This window comes from Anopheles funestus, chromosome X, assembly GCF_943734845.2.
Source record: "Anopheles funestus chromosome X, idAnoFuneDA-416_04, whole genome shotgun sequence".
NCBI classification, from domain to species: Eukaryota; Metazoa; Arthropoda; class Insecta; order Diptera; family Culicidae; genus Anopheles; species Anopheles funestus.
In genome coordinates, this window is record NC_064597.1 from 7,480,028 (window position 1) to 7,495,234 (window position 15,207).

General features: G+C 44.7%; 2 protein-coding genes across 8 annotated transcripts in view; one reads left to right on the forward strand and one right to left on the reverse strand.

Moving 5' to 3' along the window:
• The window catches only part of LOC125761460 (E3 ubiquitin-protein ligase Ubr3), a 37,212-nt gene that overhangs the window by 9,664 nt on the left and 12,341 nt on the right, over positions 1–15,207 (reverse strand). For all 4 annotated transcript variants that reach the window (XM_049422609.1, XM_049422613.1, XM_049422631.1 and 1 more), the window contains exons 3-5: positions 8,215–9,366; positions 7,804–8,039; positions 7,561–7,716 (exon numbers count right to left, since the gene is read on the reverse strand). In XM_049422609.1, the coding sequence (XP_049278566.1) occupies positions 7,561–7,716; positions 7,804–8,039; positions 8,215–9,366 (1,544 nt within the window). The remainder of the gene's footprint in view (positions 1–7,560; positions 7,717–7,803; positions 8,040–8,214; positions 9,367–15,207) is intronic.
• On the forward strand, positions 371–7,455 carry LOC125761642 (uncharacterized). 4 transcript variants are annotated; one of them, XM_049422996.1, is made up of 6 exons: positions 371–1,096; positions 1,196–1,513; positions 5,500–5,641; positions 5,715–6,300; positions 6,379–6,744; positions 6,809–7,455. In XM_049422996.1, the coding sequence occupies exons 1-6, from the start codon at positions 830–832 to the stop codon at positions 7,140–7,142; spliced, it is 2,013 nt and encodes a 670-aa protein (XP_049278953.1). In that variant the 5' UTR covers positions 371–829; the 3' UTR covers positions 7,143–7,455. The 4 variants fall into 4 exon arrangements, with proteins under 4 accessions (XP_049278953.1, XP_049278930.1, XP_049278937.1 ...); XM_049422973.1 differs by lacking the exons at positions 371–1,096; positions 1,196–1,513 and adding exons at positions 2,471–2,595; positions 4,643–5,359; XM_049422980.1 differs by lacking the exons at positions 371–1,096; positions 1,196–1,513 and adding exons at positions 2,483–2,584; positions 4,643–5,359.

The window sequence follows — 15,207 nt, forward strand, 5'->3', positions numbered from 1 at the left end:
GAATGTCTTCATGTTAAGGGTTCTGGTTTGCTACCATAATTCCAATGTTTGGAGAACTAGTGTGAACAATTTGCATTTCATTTTTAATTTTCAAACCCTAAATGACTCATAGCAAAGAGATCGCGTCGTCTTCTGTGATATAATTATAGCATTAGCCATTCCAAATAGCCTTTAGCATGGAGGTATCGCTGCCACAAACACCATTTTGCAGGCGGAGGGTTTTGCAGACGATTCATTCATGCAGATGAATCGTCGTAGCGATCGGCGAGTGAACGGTTTATGCTACGGACGAGCAAACAAAAAGAACTCCGTCACGCACACATTCGCAAACGCGCGGTGTAAACGAACTGCGCCCTATATTGGCCAACGCACGCACAGTGCTGCATTCTCTCACAAACCTGCGAACGGAACGGACGGAACCGGATAGCGAACTCGTTGTGCGGACGGGATCGGACTTTCCTCCGTTCGATTGCCAGGGAGGTCTTAAACCGTGATCTGGTATTGCTAGTTCGTTACAAACCAGAAAAAAGTGTTAGCCTAAGCTAGTGTTAGTACTGTTGGCGCGCGTGTGGTTAAGCAAACAAAAAAAACATTGTTGAAATAATGTAAGAGTAAGAGTGTTCCCGTGCCATCATTAGCACTGCCCGCATAATACAGTCTGTGAAAGCATACTCCGTCTACGATCAACCAATTTGTTCCAATTTGTGGGTGCCAGCCCGGTAATTGACTGTTAGAAATCGCCCATACAACAACCAAGAGACAGCTGCTGTATACAATCAACAGTACGCCATCGTGCCGGGTGACAAAGGATCTTGCTGCAACCATCAACATGCGATCGTTAGTGAGAGCACTGACGATTCTAGTGGTCCTGCCGGCGGGCCTGATGTCGACATGGGGCAAAGCGCAGGGAGAATTATTCAGCCCGGCTATGATCGCGTCCTCCATCGCGTCTAAGGTGCTCTGGCGTATAGTGCTGGATGTGGGCTTGCTAGAATCCGGCATTAATCAATCAAACCCGCTGAATCTCGACCGGAGTCTGCAGATTATGCACCAAATTAGCACACTATCGAACGAGCTGCGAGAAAGCCAAGCTAGCGTAAGTGTGCTCCTCGCTTTTAAGAGACATCTCCAGCAATCGTCACTTCCGGATGTACGGATGTAATAGCTCCCAGGTCTTCATCTCTCACATTTCCAGATGACAGAAATCTTAGGCCACCGTATGTGCGATGTGGTGGAGAACTTCAGTTATCGCAACCGGTTCGCCGACAGACTGAACAGTATTTCCAGGATAATGAGTCGAATTGATCGGCTGGAATTGAGGATGAATAAAGTTCTTCAGGAAGACTCACCGGTCGAGCAGCTAACACTTACCCAGTTTGCTCAGGCCACGATCGATCTCAGCAATCCGAGCAGCGTGATAGAGCAGCTACACAAGCTCGAAACGGAAGTCACCGGTAGTAGCTTTGGTTTGGTTATGGCCGAAGGACAGGACATCTTCACACAACTCAACATGGTAAGATGGCACAAAATGATTAGTTTTAATTCACCCAACAAGAGCATATCATCCGGTGGATTTCTTGGTTCTATTGAAGATTATACCACAACATCAAGGAAACTTGGTTCCACTTACTTCCTGATTCCAATTTCTCGTCTCCAGCCATTTTTTCACATCCATTATGTTTCCAATTCTTAACATTTTTCTTTCCACACTAATCGTCATACTACCGGAAATGCTATCATTGCAAATGCACAGATAGTGCCCGGCCCTGGGAGAGAGAAACTGATCTCAGTCTTGTAAACAAACGCACTTTGTTGCACTCGTCTTACTAGCTATCTTTCTCTTACGCATAGACTATAACATGTCTTATCGATCTGTGCGCTATGGAATGCAACCCAGGCTAAAAGGCTGGGAGGATTCACACGCGCACAACAGAGCTATTAAATCTAGGCCTGCCGAGTAGCAACTTCAAACAAGTAGATGCACAATACATAAGATGGAAAACAGATGGAAAAAGTTAACACAATTAGAGTGGTGAGAAATATGGACCGTAATGAGCAATTTTGCTTTTGTTATTTGCTGACTTTGACGTAGACAGCGTTACCTGCAATGGCGTGGAGAGTGTACTAGCAAGTTACTGATATATGTAGTAGCGCCATTTTGCTATAAAATGAAAACCTTTCTCTCTACGTGTTACTGCAGCAGCTGTTAGATTACAACCCCTCCTCCCAATACAGCTTCTAGAGACGTTTGTTGCAGCAATGGCCTCCATAGAACCAAACACAAGACCAGTGTGCGACGGTGTCGTTTACAAATGCACGCACACACATTTACCCTGATCGATCCCGCATTGCCGGCGGGTCTCCGCGCTCGATCTCCGAGGCGCCACTGGAACGCATCGGAAAGAGAGAGACAGAGAGAATGGAAAAGGACAGGGCAAACGTTCATTATCGCATACACGCATCAGCCGGAGACGGCTGTGTTGTTCCATCCGGACATGGCTTCAGTACGCCGCCATTATTCAGTGAGTGACAGTGCGCGAGTGCGTACGCGCGTCGTATTTCGTCACGTCAAAACCCTTATTAAGTACGGTGGAGGTCGGTGTGTTTTCCAAGTGTTTCGTACGCGTTCTTAATCGCTTTGTGGTGCTTCTTTTCGACAACCGTAACACACATGCTATAACGTTGCTAAAATTTTTGTTCGCAAAAAAAGCTAAACACAAATGGGAAACCGCACACACAAAGAACGGTTTGTGTTGTTATTATTGTTGGCGTTGTTTCGTAGCAACCAGCTGCTCTCGGCATTTGCTTACCCGTCACGGCATGAAACAGAAAGTCGGTTCCAAAAACGAGACAACGGGGGGTACACATTCGTTCTCGCCCTGTCCATGTGATTCTTCATCATATTGTCGTTCGGTTTCAACATTCGTCAGCAAAAACGAAAAAAAAAACCGTAACACACTCACGGGGTCTGCAAAGTTCGCAATAACTTTCCAAATGGAAACGGAGATCCTAATGTGCACAAAATTATTTATTCACAAATCACGATTTTCGTTCAAATATCGATTTGCGACTGCGTCCATTTTGAACTGGTTGACGTTTATTCAGTATCGCACTGCTTGAGTTTGTCTTTTTAGCACTACGCTAGAAAGTAGAAACACACGTTCTACATTCACACAGAATGACAGAAAACGGCAGATTGTTTGTTATGGATGTTTGCGTGTACGCCGATAACCAACACAAGCTCACTAAACGCTTGGTGGAATTAATGCTAATGATCCCTATTTTCGTTACAACACGTTCACATAGTTTCTCCGGTAATAATATACATCCAGCAATCAAAACCAAAAACCACAACCAAAAAAAAAGAAAAAACAATTGCTACGTAGTTCTAACCACCTCCAAAAAATCGATCAAAGTTATACTAACTTCTTCATTTTGTTTTTCCAACCCTCTATACAAACGTTACCGGTAGTAGTGACTCTTGCCTTGAACTATTGTGGTTGGCTAATGATTATTTTATTCACCCATACTTAGCTATCTGCTTGTCTCGCTAATGTTAGATGCCGGTTACTTTTAGCAAAAGGTTTCAAAAAAACAAGCTTCAAAACTAAAAGCAAACGAAACTGTGTGCAAAACAACGCAAATTCCAACGTCAGGTACGTCACACGTCAAACGATGGAATTATACAAATTGGTTACAAAAATCACTACATGCCTTCCATTGTCCGAGAATGGTTGTTCTTGTTGGAAATGGAAACGATGGAAGCCACGGGTGTCTCGGGTTGAATTGAATAAGTGGTGTTGTTTCCCTTTGTTTTGTTTGTTTTCTCCATTTAGTGACGCGAATGGATACAAATGAGAAGAGTGGCATGAGTCACACAACAACGTTTTTGGGGCGGAGGAGGATGTACTTATGCTGTCGTTGCCTCTTTATCCCCGTAATGGTCGCAATTGATCGGTCGATCACACTTTGTTTCTTAGGAGCTGGGGGAAAGGTGAAAATATCCCGCTAGCTATCCTTCCTTATCGCATCGTTGAAGTTCCTCTCACGGTTAAATGTCAACAACCCGTCGTCGCCCTTGCGATGAGACATCTCCATAGACGTAGGGCGTTACGTTACAGTAAGCTACGTTTAACGACCTTAACGATCACGGGTTTGGTGTGTGGTAACTTCATTCCACCCGTAACGGCATAGTCCCCATCAACGTTGTCTGGGACGGAATGCATTTATGGTTGGAGAATATTTCCGGAAGTTCGGAGTTCGGAGCAGCCCCGCGTTTTTATGGACATCGTCGCGTCCAAGGTCACACACCCCACCGTTACATCTGTGTATCTGCCTCTCTCTCTCTCTTTTTTCCACTCAGCTGATGGTAAATAACAATCAGTTTGATCGTGCACTCGTGTCGATTTACCCTTCACATTGCGCAGATCGCATATAAGAGCATTACCTTGACAAAGCACCGGTGGCATGTATGGATGACATGCGCGATTTACTGATGATATGGCAAAACAGGAAAATATCGCACAAAGCAAAACGATCGTTCGACAGCTAATGGAATGCTGGAAACGTGTGTCCAGGCTTTGTTTGTTGCAATATCTAGCTCTATATATCTCGTAACCTTAACTCTACCCACATTCAACAGTTTGTGTGCAACGTGAGCGTTACGTTTTGTTACTCGAAGTGTGTCCTTAGTAGTGCAGTGTTAGCGTGACAGCTGTCAGATCTGCCGAACATTCTTGAGGTGTGGCACACAAACACAGTAATGGCGAGAGGTTTATCCCTCTCGGTGGCGCTCGTTGTACTGCTGTATGCGTGCATGGTAGCGTCACTAGCATCGCGTGCCGATGCCAAAAAGCTGCACGGCGCTAGTGGTATGGATGCGTTACGCGAGCGTTACCTCCAACATGAACGACAGGCGTGGACAATCGTTAACCACATCGATGCAGTCGACAACCAGCTGGAACAGGACGCCTCCCATCAGCGTGCGACGGTTATGCGTGAGCTGGTCAACATCTATCTGCGCTTTGTCGAAACCGAACTCGATGAGGAAGATCTAGGCGACTACCGGCTACTGGAGCGTCTGGCCGAATGGCACCTGCTCGAACAGAATCTAATGACCGTGAACAAACTGTTCGCGGTGGTGTATTCATTTCTGCGCGACAAAGCGCCCCGTTTCGCTGAGCAGGCGCACCTGGACGATGGTGACCGGTCGGCAAACAGTGCTGGAGATGATCTGCGGCTTCTCACCATCGATCTGGCGGAAACAATACTCTTCGACAAACATCAACCGATCCCGCATCAGTTGGAGGAGATTTACAACATTATGGTGCGGCAGGCACTTTACTATCGCGCCAGTCTGGTACATAAGAGTTCCGATTTTTACCTTTAGACAGTTGAGAATTGGAGATGAACCGGCTAGACGACTACCTAAGTCAAACTATACGTTCTCTTTCTCACTCGCTTTTGTTCTTTTTCTTCCTTCTCCTCCTCCCTATCTAGATGGCGAACAGTGTCATCTGTAGTTATGGATTGTCACCCCAACAGATGATCTACCTGCTGTACAAATCGATCGCAATGACCGAACTGAAGGGTTACATCATGATGCAGTTCTCCTATATGCTGCTGAAGACGCAGGGCAAAGGTATGGTTTACTTTCTAATGGATTAACACCAACCAGACAACACTCTCACGCTTGATCTTTCTTCACCCGGCAGGTAACTTTACCACGGAGTCCAAGGATCGTCGTAATGAGGTGCGCGCACGACTCGCCCGTACACAACAGCTGCTACAGAGCGTTATGCGACAGACGAGCGGCGAGTACTGGCGTTGCGACCCAGATCGAGGCTCCCACCGGGAGAACACAACCTACGTCCAGTTCACCCGGCTGCTGCAAGGCTACATTGAGAACGAAGTTGACATGAACACAGACGAGACGTGTCGGGAAACGTGCGATCACTATCAGTACGGTCACGAGCAGCACCACTGCTATAAGGAGCTGTATTGTTCGAAGCAGACGAAATGTGCCGGTCGCATCTACGACTGCGAGTACATCGATTCGGACATGTGGATCTGTCCGGCGGCACCGGGAAGCCAACGGCGCTACGAGTACATCGAGTACGAAAATGGTGAGATACGCGGCCGTAAGCAGCACTGTCCACGTGGCACGAGCAAAGTCGACTCCTGGTGGCGTTGGCTTTTCTGGCACTGTAGCTACTGCTTCTGTCTGTGCGATGACGCAGGTCGTCATTCCGACCGGTACGTCAGTCTGCGGGAATCCGTCTCGGACATTACTCAAAATCGGTAAATATTTTGCCAAAACGTTTTTGTATCGACAATGCTCCGTTGCTTAATTCTTGCTTTCTTCTTCTATTCTTGTAGCGTTGTGACAGGATTACGCTTTGTCAAGCGTAGACAGATGATGCATTTGATCGTGCAGCAGGGTTTGCTGCTGCCGGGAGGTGATATCGACAATAGTACGCTCGAGTGGGTAGCGCCCAACCCTTTCAGCCACACGGACAAAGGTGTGCGCGATGGACGAGACTATCACACGCTGTCGTACGATCGACGTGCAGTCGATCTGGATGATGTACATGTGCATCCCGGGTATGTGTTGACTGGCGTACGCTTCCGTACGCTCGGTGCACATCTGAACCTAGAAATTCGCATGACCGAGATGAACTTCACATCCGGCACATTGGTCGATCCAAACCAAAGCATCTGGATCGGGAACGATGAAACAGTCCGGTAAGTAATTTGACGGAATATTTCCAAACATCAGCTACTGTACGCGTTAATATCTTCCCCACAGAACGGAAATTCCCTTACGTTACATGGACGTGCCAACGCTAGCGCCATCGAAATCGACACCAACTTCAACCAGCGGTCAATACCTGCGTCTCGGACCGTCCGGTGGGCGAGTGGATGCGGCACAAACTACCATCCCGTTCCTGGATGCGCAACCAGTCTCCCCACTGCTACCGATACCATTAGCCGGTGCAGGACTGATGCACAAAAGCATCCCCAAGTACGGTGGCTTCATCGCACCGAGGGTGTTTACCTACGACTTTGGACCACACATTCAGGTGCCGACCGATGATTGGCTTGCCGCGGAAGAGGAAGCACGCAACGTCAACCAAGGCTAGTAGTGTGCGGAACTGCCTCCCAAAAAAGGAAGAAGAAGATCAATGTCGAATACCACTCACACCAATATCTTCAGCTTCAGTGTCGGACGTACTGCTTGGATCGGTATCGGGTGTAAAAAATTACTATCGAACGCGCATATCGATTGGATACTTATAGAGAACCAAACATGCTGTTCTCCAATTTCTGTTGGAGCGTATCATTATTAAATTGTATGTAACCATGTAACGAATAAAAAGGCGAACTACACGCTTGTACGCTGCTAACTGTGGAATTGATTAATACGTCAACCAATAAAGTCAAACACTAACGAAACCGTCTTAAAACCAAAAATATTTTCTCTAATATTCGAAACTTTTACACCACATTTCTCATTGTTGTGGCGGTTGTTAGGTATTAAAATAATTATTTTCCACTTACCTGTACACGCAGTGGATGCATCATTAACTTCGGTAACAGGTCTGCCGACGGTAAAATATCGTTTAATGACATCCCCATCGTTTTCACACCCTGACAGATAAATGCAGCTAGATAGCGATGCAGTGGAAAGTGAAATGACGCTCGGAACATTTCACCCTGTTTTTGGGGGGGGAAAACGAGAACAAGATTAAACACACAAACTCGTCGGATGGAGCAAAAAAAAAATAAAAATAAAAAACGGACCTTTTCAAATCTAGGCTGCTGATAAAAGTTAATTGCATCGAGCCAGTCCTGCAGATAGTTCACGCAGTACATCATAATCTTTTTCGCTAGCGGTGCATGGGACGGATCTTGCAGGTGTGAAATGATGGACCACATCGGGTAGGCACTCGCCTCCAGCTCGCAGCTGAACGCGGCATAGTAGGAACTGGACTCGTACTCTACATGGCTGATGATTTCGCGAATGTTGACATTCATTCCTGTTGGCGAGAGGGGGAAAAAACATTAATATAAATAATTAATAATAATAATTATTAATTTTATAATTATTATTAATAATTATATAATAATTTATATAATAATTATTAATAATTAATAATTAATATTAATATAAATAACCAGAAATGGATAGTAAATCCCGCTTGTTGTGCTTACCTTGCAGCATCGATAGGAACTGGAACCACATGTCGATAAGATCGTCATCCTTCAGGAAGACGAGCGCAACCGATTCATGCGACAGCACGTTATTAAAGTCGGAAACGAGCGGCCAGTAGCAATGCTCCTTCATAACGCGCTCGGCACAGTCGACCACGTAATGGAAGTTGTGTTCCGGCGTGTGGAGCGTGTGGGGCGTCAGTATTTTCGACATCATCTGCCGCAGGCTGATGATCATAACGTGCAGCAGCGAGAGTTCTTCCACCATCTTCAGCGCGAGACTTTCGTTCGAGAACAGCTGGACGCTCATGTGTACCACCCGGTTGCTGAGTGTGTCCGGATCGCTTGAAAGCTCCAGCACGCTCGGTATGCGACAGTAATGCATCACGAACGTGCGCGTTAGGTGCTCCTTGTAGTCCTGATCCGGCAGCATGTTGAGCAGGAAGCATACGATCTGCTGCTGAAATTCGTACTTAAACGTCCAAAAGATAAACTCCTCCAGCAGCGTCTCGTGCACGATCGTACGTCCCAGTGCGGCGAGATGCGCATAATCTGGTGGTGGTTCCGGCGAGGGAAATTGGCGCAGCGCTTCCTCGTACTGCAGCCAACCGTCCCGCAGGTACATACTGTAACAGGTGGACGGATACGGCGGTTCCTGCAGCCGGCGGTAAACGCCCCGATCGATCAGTGTGCGGGTCATGACGCGCCGCATCAGCTCACCCATGTTGTTAAACTCCATCAGCATGGCGCAGTAATCGTTACAATATTCCGCCGTCCGCCGACAGTCAGCCGAATCAAGATTCGTACCACTGTACTCCCGGAAGTGTAGCAACATCCGAAGGATCAACCGGGGCATCATCGCTTCCGCCACCAGCATCAGATCGTCCGGCACTGGTGCCTTGTTCTGGCAGTTATTCAACCCATGATCGCTACAGAACCCTTCCGCCTTCATCACGGACGTATCGCCACAGTCGCAGGCACCGCCGGCCTGCGATAGAAACATATTGAAGTCATGGTTCCGGTGGTTGCCACGCTTGAAGCAATCGCGACAGATCGACATGCACGGCGAGATGCCGCACGTCCGACATCGATACGCGACCACATGCGGTATCCACACCAGACCGCATTTCGCATGGTTGTCATAAGCGCGAACTGTAACGAGAGATGGTATAATTTAATTAGTAACGCTTAGTAACGCTTACGATGCCTACTAACGTCAGTTTTGTTTTTATTCCTTTTTTTCACTTCTTGAAGGTCACTATTTAAATTGAACCCGGCTCATCTTATCGCTCAAAATTTTTAGCACAGATTAGAGAGAAAATAAAAACAAATACATGCTATAATTACTGCTGTTAATCTGATCATGGTCCAGAAGAGGTTATCGAGGTTATTTAACGGAGCAAAGCGAATACATTTGTCTCAAATAATAATTGAACCTGTATCCTGAAACTCATCTCAGCATCAACTCCAAAGGCAACATTAAAAATTCGTCTTTAGCTAATGGTTTCCGCAACGACAAAGCATGTGCTTTCACTTCCATTAGGTCATCACCGTGGTCATAAACTATTCCAACAAAACACGAACGGAAACGACGATAATTGCTGTTTTTTTTGCTAACCGGGATGTTTAAATGAAAGAATCCAAGATCATGATGATGTCGCGCTTGCTCTCTCTCTCTGCTAAATATAGAAATTTTCTATGTTACCAAGCAAGAACACACATCCCACATCCGAAAACGCGTGACAAAATCGAAACGAAGTTGAATCGCGATGAAGTCGAAAAAGGCAAATGATCAAAGTTGATTGTGTGCGCCGTTCTCGTGCAATCAGCGTTACACCCGTTATCGTCATGCATCCAAATTTAGATAGTTTTTTTTTCTTGTTGTATTTTTCCAATTTAAAATAATAGGATCGATATTTGGAAACTTTTATTTTTTTACAGCTGAGGTACAAGAAGAGCAATTTGCAACTTTTGTTTTCAATTTAATTTTCCCCAATCTGTGGGAGATGAGCATTTTTGTTTTTCGAAATTTGCCACGAAAGCCACAAATAAGCTAGAAAATAATTCATGATGTTCAATACCTGTCAAACATAACGTTCACCATGGCAACTGTTGTGTAGGTATTGGCGCCACTGATTCATTCCGCTGGTAACGTAATTCATCCTTTTCATTCATTCAAAAGTGAGAATGAAAAAAAACAACGCGTAACGAGGTCGCACACAACTACCAATGTAAAACACTATGGGTCATTGGATGGACATAATTTGTGGGACATGAAAAAAAGTATTTTAATTGGTTTCATATTGCCATATAGTAATTTTCGTACTGTACTTTCTTTTTAGTATCGTCAATAAATATATCGCTTTATATTGCTTTGCTCCACAAAACTATGTTGCTGAAAGGGCAATTCCATTCACAAGGTGTTGTGCTCGATAAAAATGTCTTTAAACCCTTTTAAATCGCAACAACTTTCCAAGATCGATAAGCTTTATGAGCTGTCAAAACAGTTGCACTTGGGAACAACAATTAACTTGGGGGCTTGGCTAAGTGAAGTTTTAGTTCAGGCAGATGACATTTGAAACGTCAGAAGACCCCAGTCGTAAGCCAAAAACAAGAAGCGGTATGCCTTTGAATATGAAGGGAAAATCTAGGGTTCTCCCATCGTAGAAGGATACACTCCTGCTTCAGAAAATAGAAGAAGAAGAAGGGAAATTTTAGTTCAAGAAATGCGTATTGTTTACATCGTATTTAGACCTGCTGAAGATCAGTTGCACACAACTGACGTATGCGTTTGACAGTTGATTTTTTTTATTCGTAAGAATCGGCCTGGCCGTATTGCTGTTTGACAGTTGCTGTCAAATAAAAAATAGCTGTCATTTAAAAAGCACCATAAAGATCTATCTGCGAAAACGTGACAGGTTAGAAAATGGACGTCAAATTGTCCAGAAACATTTACTTCCACATGCTGTCCAGATGGTCGTAAATGATCTCATTCTCTTGTTATGACGAATGATCTAATCCACCAAATTAGGGGGCGGGTGGGGGTAACATTCCGGAAAACAAATGTGCACAAACTATGCGGTCAAACTCGTTGACACGCGTCAGTACTATTGGTCACGTCTATTTTGACGTGAGATTCATCAATAAATAATGATCACATGTGACTGCAGAAACAGATTTGTTTGATGTTTTATTTTCTTCTTCTCAACCCTCTCGGATCAATTTCGTCTCATTCTCTTGTGCGTTTGAAGTTAGTAGCTATGCACTGGATGCACGATGCAACTAGACTTCACTTAATGGAAAGAAATAAGATATTCCACTAGAACAACTCCCTTGAGATTTGACTTGCCGAAGGAATGCATGATCATTCTCGATCGTTCATGGTCTTCCATGCGCCAATTCACACACCATCGCACACGCGATCATGTGTATTGCCGATCTATGGAGCTACTGGTGTGTTGTGTACCGCCATGGTATCATGTAAAGTCAGCGGATACTTCCAACATTCCGCTTCGCCTCCACGTTAGTGGCCTGCGTTCCTTTAAGTCAAGTTCGAAACAAACACTTCATGCCCTCTTTCAGCTCCCTTCCCTTCCACAAAAACAGCACCACGCCGGACCCATATGTGCAGTTGATCAAAGTTGGCAAGATCGTACACACATATCGTCCCCACTGTGGTTTTCGTGTACAGCTCGCTTTTTCCACGTGAACCACATGATCGCGCGCATGTTGCTCTCCCGTGTGCACACGTTTGCGGGTATGGGAGAGCCACACTCCCATGGTGGTTCATTGACATGGACGGGTGGGTAAGCCGTCTGTGTAAAGCCCACACCGTGTTTCGTTCACTCGCTGCCCTCAACGATCGCTTTTCCTTTACACCCTGCATCCTGCATCTTCAGGCCCGTGTGCACTCAACGAAGCGCGCACAGGTTCCGCGACGTTTCTCTCCATTCCCTTCTTTACATCTCTTTCTTCAAACCCCAATACATACACACGCACACACCTAAATGCGAGAAGAAATACACACATACACACGATGTGCGTGTGTGTGGGTCTTATTTTCAGGGTTCATTGACGCCTCATTCATTCCGTGTTTTTTTTTGTTGTCTTATCCCATCTAGTTCAATTCTTTTGCCGTTTTCGATTGATTTGTATTCCGATCCAGTATATAAATATATTTTTGTTCCTATTTTGGTTTCTCATAAATAAAAAATCGCTTGAAACCATGAAGAAGTTTTGAAGATCTGGTAAAGAGGTTCTGTCTCGATGCGTAATTTTAAAATATTTCAGAAATGTATTACAAAGTTGAGACCCCGATGAGACCTACCCCTTACAGTAGGATGCTGAATGACAATTCTGCGCCCGGCATAGAAACCGAAAAGAAAACAAAAAGAGACAGCACGATATGTCTTACTCGCACACATTCGTTGGGGGGGGGGGGGGGGGGGGGGGGGGGTAAGAAGGTAATAAGATTTCTTGCAGTATTATCGTCTCGCCTCTGTTGGTCCAGGTTTTCCCATCAAAACCGCCACGCGAAAGTTCAATGATCTCCAAAGAAGTCTTAAAAGGGGAGAGAACGCAACATACGCCTCGTGTGGCTTCACAGTCCACCGAAACGTGGAAGTGCTGATGCACGGTTTGAATGTAAAGAAAATGGGGAGAAGAGTTGGAAAACGCGGCGAAAGGGTGGAGAATGGGGGGTGGGATGAGAGGGAAACGGTTAAAACGTGGTGAGCTCCAGTGATGACGAAAGAAGTTGCTGACGACGTCACTTTCATCCGATCGACGACCTTGACAATGACAGTGAACGAACTCTGGAAGGCGACGAACTCTTCTCACTGAGCGGGTTACAACTCACGAGTTGCTCATCTCGACCACTGCGACTATCGCTAACCGAAGTACCGCGACTAGGCACAATCAGTAGTTTCGTCTACATGAACACAAAAAAGAGGAGTTTCAGCTCCAAATTGTTCCAAATTGTTGGGAAATAAAGACCATGAAAGGAGAAAGCTTATGAATAAGGTTTTTTTTTAATCTTAAACATAAGGTTAGCATCTGGAGACTGGAGATTATTGTAAACAGAGCGTAAGTATCATACTATTTGTAGGTTAACTCAGTGTATTCCAGGTTTTTGCTTAATACATCTTCAAGGACATCACCATCAAGTCAGTGGGTAAATAGTTTTAGCTAAAAAAGAAATTAAGCATTAATATTGGAATGGTTATCACATTCTTACTATAATCCCATACTTCTGAACAACTCTGAATGGAACTCTGAAGTCCAATGTACAAAAAACTTGCATGACCTACATTACCATGGCAACTTCCCACAGTTTCTGCGTTAATGTCGGAGAATAAATTCCACCCAAATCCCAAATAAGTTTCTACTAGTAATTGCGTACTAGAGCCTTTATCGGCTCTAATATTTTGCTATTTTATAGTTTTCTTTTTTTGTCTTGAATTATCCATTCCTAAATAACTAGTCTTAGGGTATGGGAACGGTGCCTTTAAACAAACTACAGTGGAACGTCGGTTATCCGTGCTCATAGGGACTCCCTCCTTCCCGGATAAGCGAATATCACGGATAATAGGCACAACTCTTTTTATTTATAAATATTAGTGTTTAGTGTGTAATGGGTTGAATTCTTTGTTGTCTAACAAATTGTATCTTTCCCGTTTTTAAGTCTTTTAGTTCTTGCCTTCACCGGTTTTTGTGGTAAATATGTCAATTCACCTTTGTAAGTGTCATTTCTGAGCTGCACGGATAATGGAACAGCCGGATAAAAGGTACCCGGATAATCGGCGCTCCACTGTACCTCGAATATTGCACAGAAACTGCTCAGATTTTTTAGTATTAATATACCACAACTTGACACATATCTTCTGTTTATACAGCAAATTTCAAAACTTCATCATTCTTTTCTTGGTTGTTTTTTTTTCTCTCGCCAATTTCTCGCGTACATTGAACCCGTTTTTGTGCAGTGCAATTAAGTCTAAACAATTGATTACACATAGAGACAAAATGTGTTGACTTAAAAAAACCCCCCGTGAAATGAAAACAAACCATTCCTTTCTCCACCATAAGTGATGCTGCCCGTTGAAGTCATGCGAAAAAAAAACAAATTCCAGCTTCAAAAGGTGCACACAACATTTTCATTTGTTTTGCAAATACAGTTCAAGCGCGTATTGAAAATATGGTAAGAACTTTTAAATACGCAAAACGAATTGATTATGGAAACAGCGAACCGTAAATTTGACAGCCACTAAATGCTAAATCGAGTACGAGAGTTCGAAACGGATGCTGCGAGAGACACAGAAGCAGAAAAGGGAGAGACTGGAAAGGAAAGCACAAAAAAAACACGTTGTAAGAGTGTTGGGGTTGTTAAGGTGAACAACTCCGTTGCACCTTTCCGCCACACCGTATCATACCGATGGCCTTGAAAAAACGTACAACACATATTTTGGCGATGAGCATACAGAGGGAACACGGTAGATAAACCCTTACACACCATGGTATTAGCCATCTTCGGGTTGGCGGTGTGACATGATGAGGTGAAAGAAGAAGTTTCTCATTTGTTGGGTTCTCGCTTTCTGCCCCTTTTCATCCTTTTCATCCCGGCGTGTGTCTTTCCATTCGCATTCGTGGTGAGCAACTTGATCTGTGCTGTGGATGGTAAACGCTATCAGGGGCGATCAGACCCTTGAAAAAGCCTTCCTACAGCAGCATCACATTCAGCCGTGTGATGCAATTTAAAATTAAAAAAAAATCATATAGCTCTCTTTTACACGTGCTTCTCGTTTTCTCGCAGTATTCCTTCTCGTCCTGCTCGTTCTCACTTTCTTCGCGCCTTTCGTTCGGCGTGCTTTTAGATTTGCTCAAAATACCAGATCCTGATCAACCAGATACAGCGGATGCGTCCCGTGCACGTGAGGATTTCGTTTCGCGCCATTTTTTCCACTGCCGACGCTAATTCTTCTCTCGCGGCAAAAGATC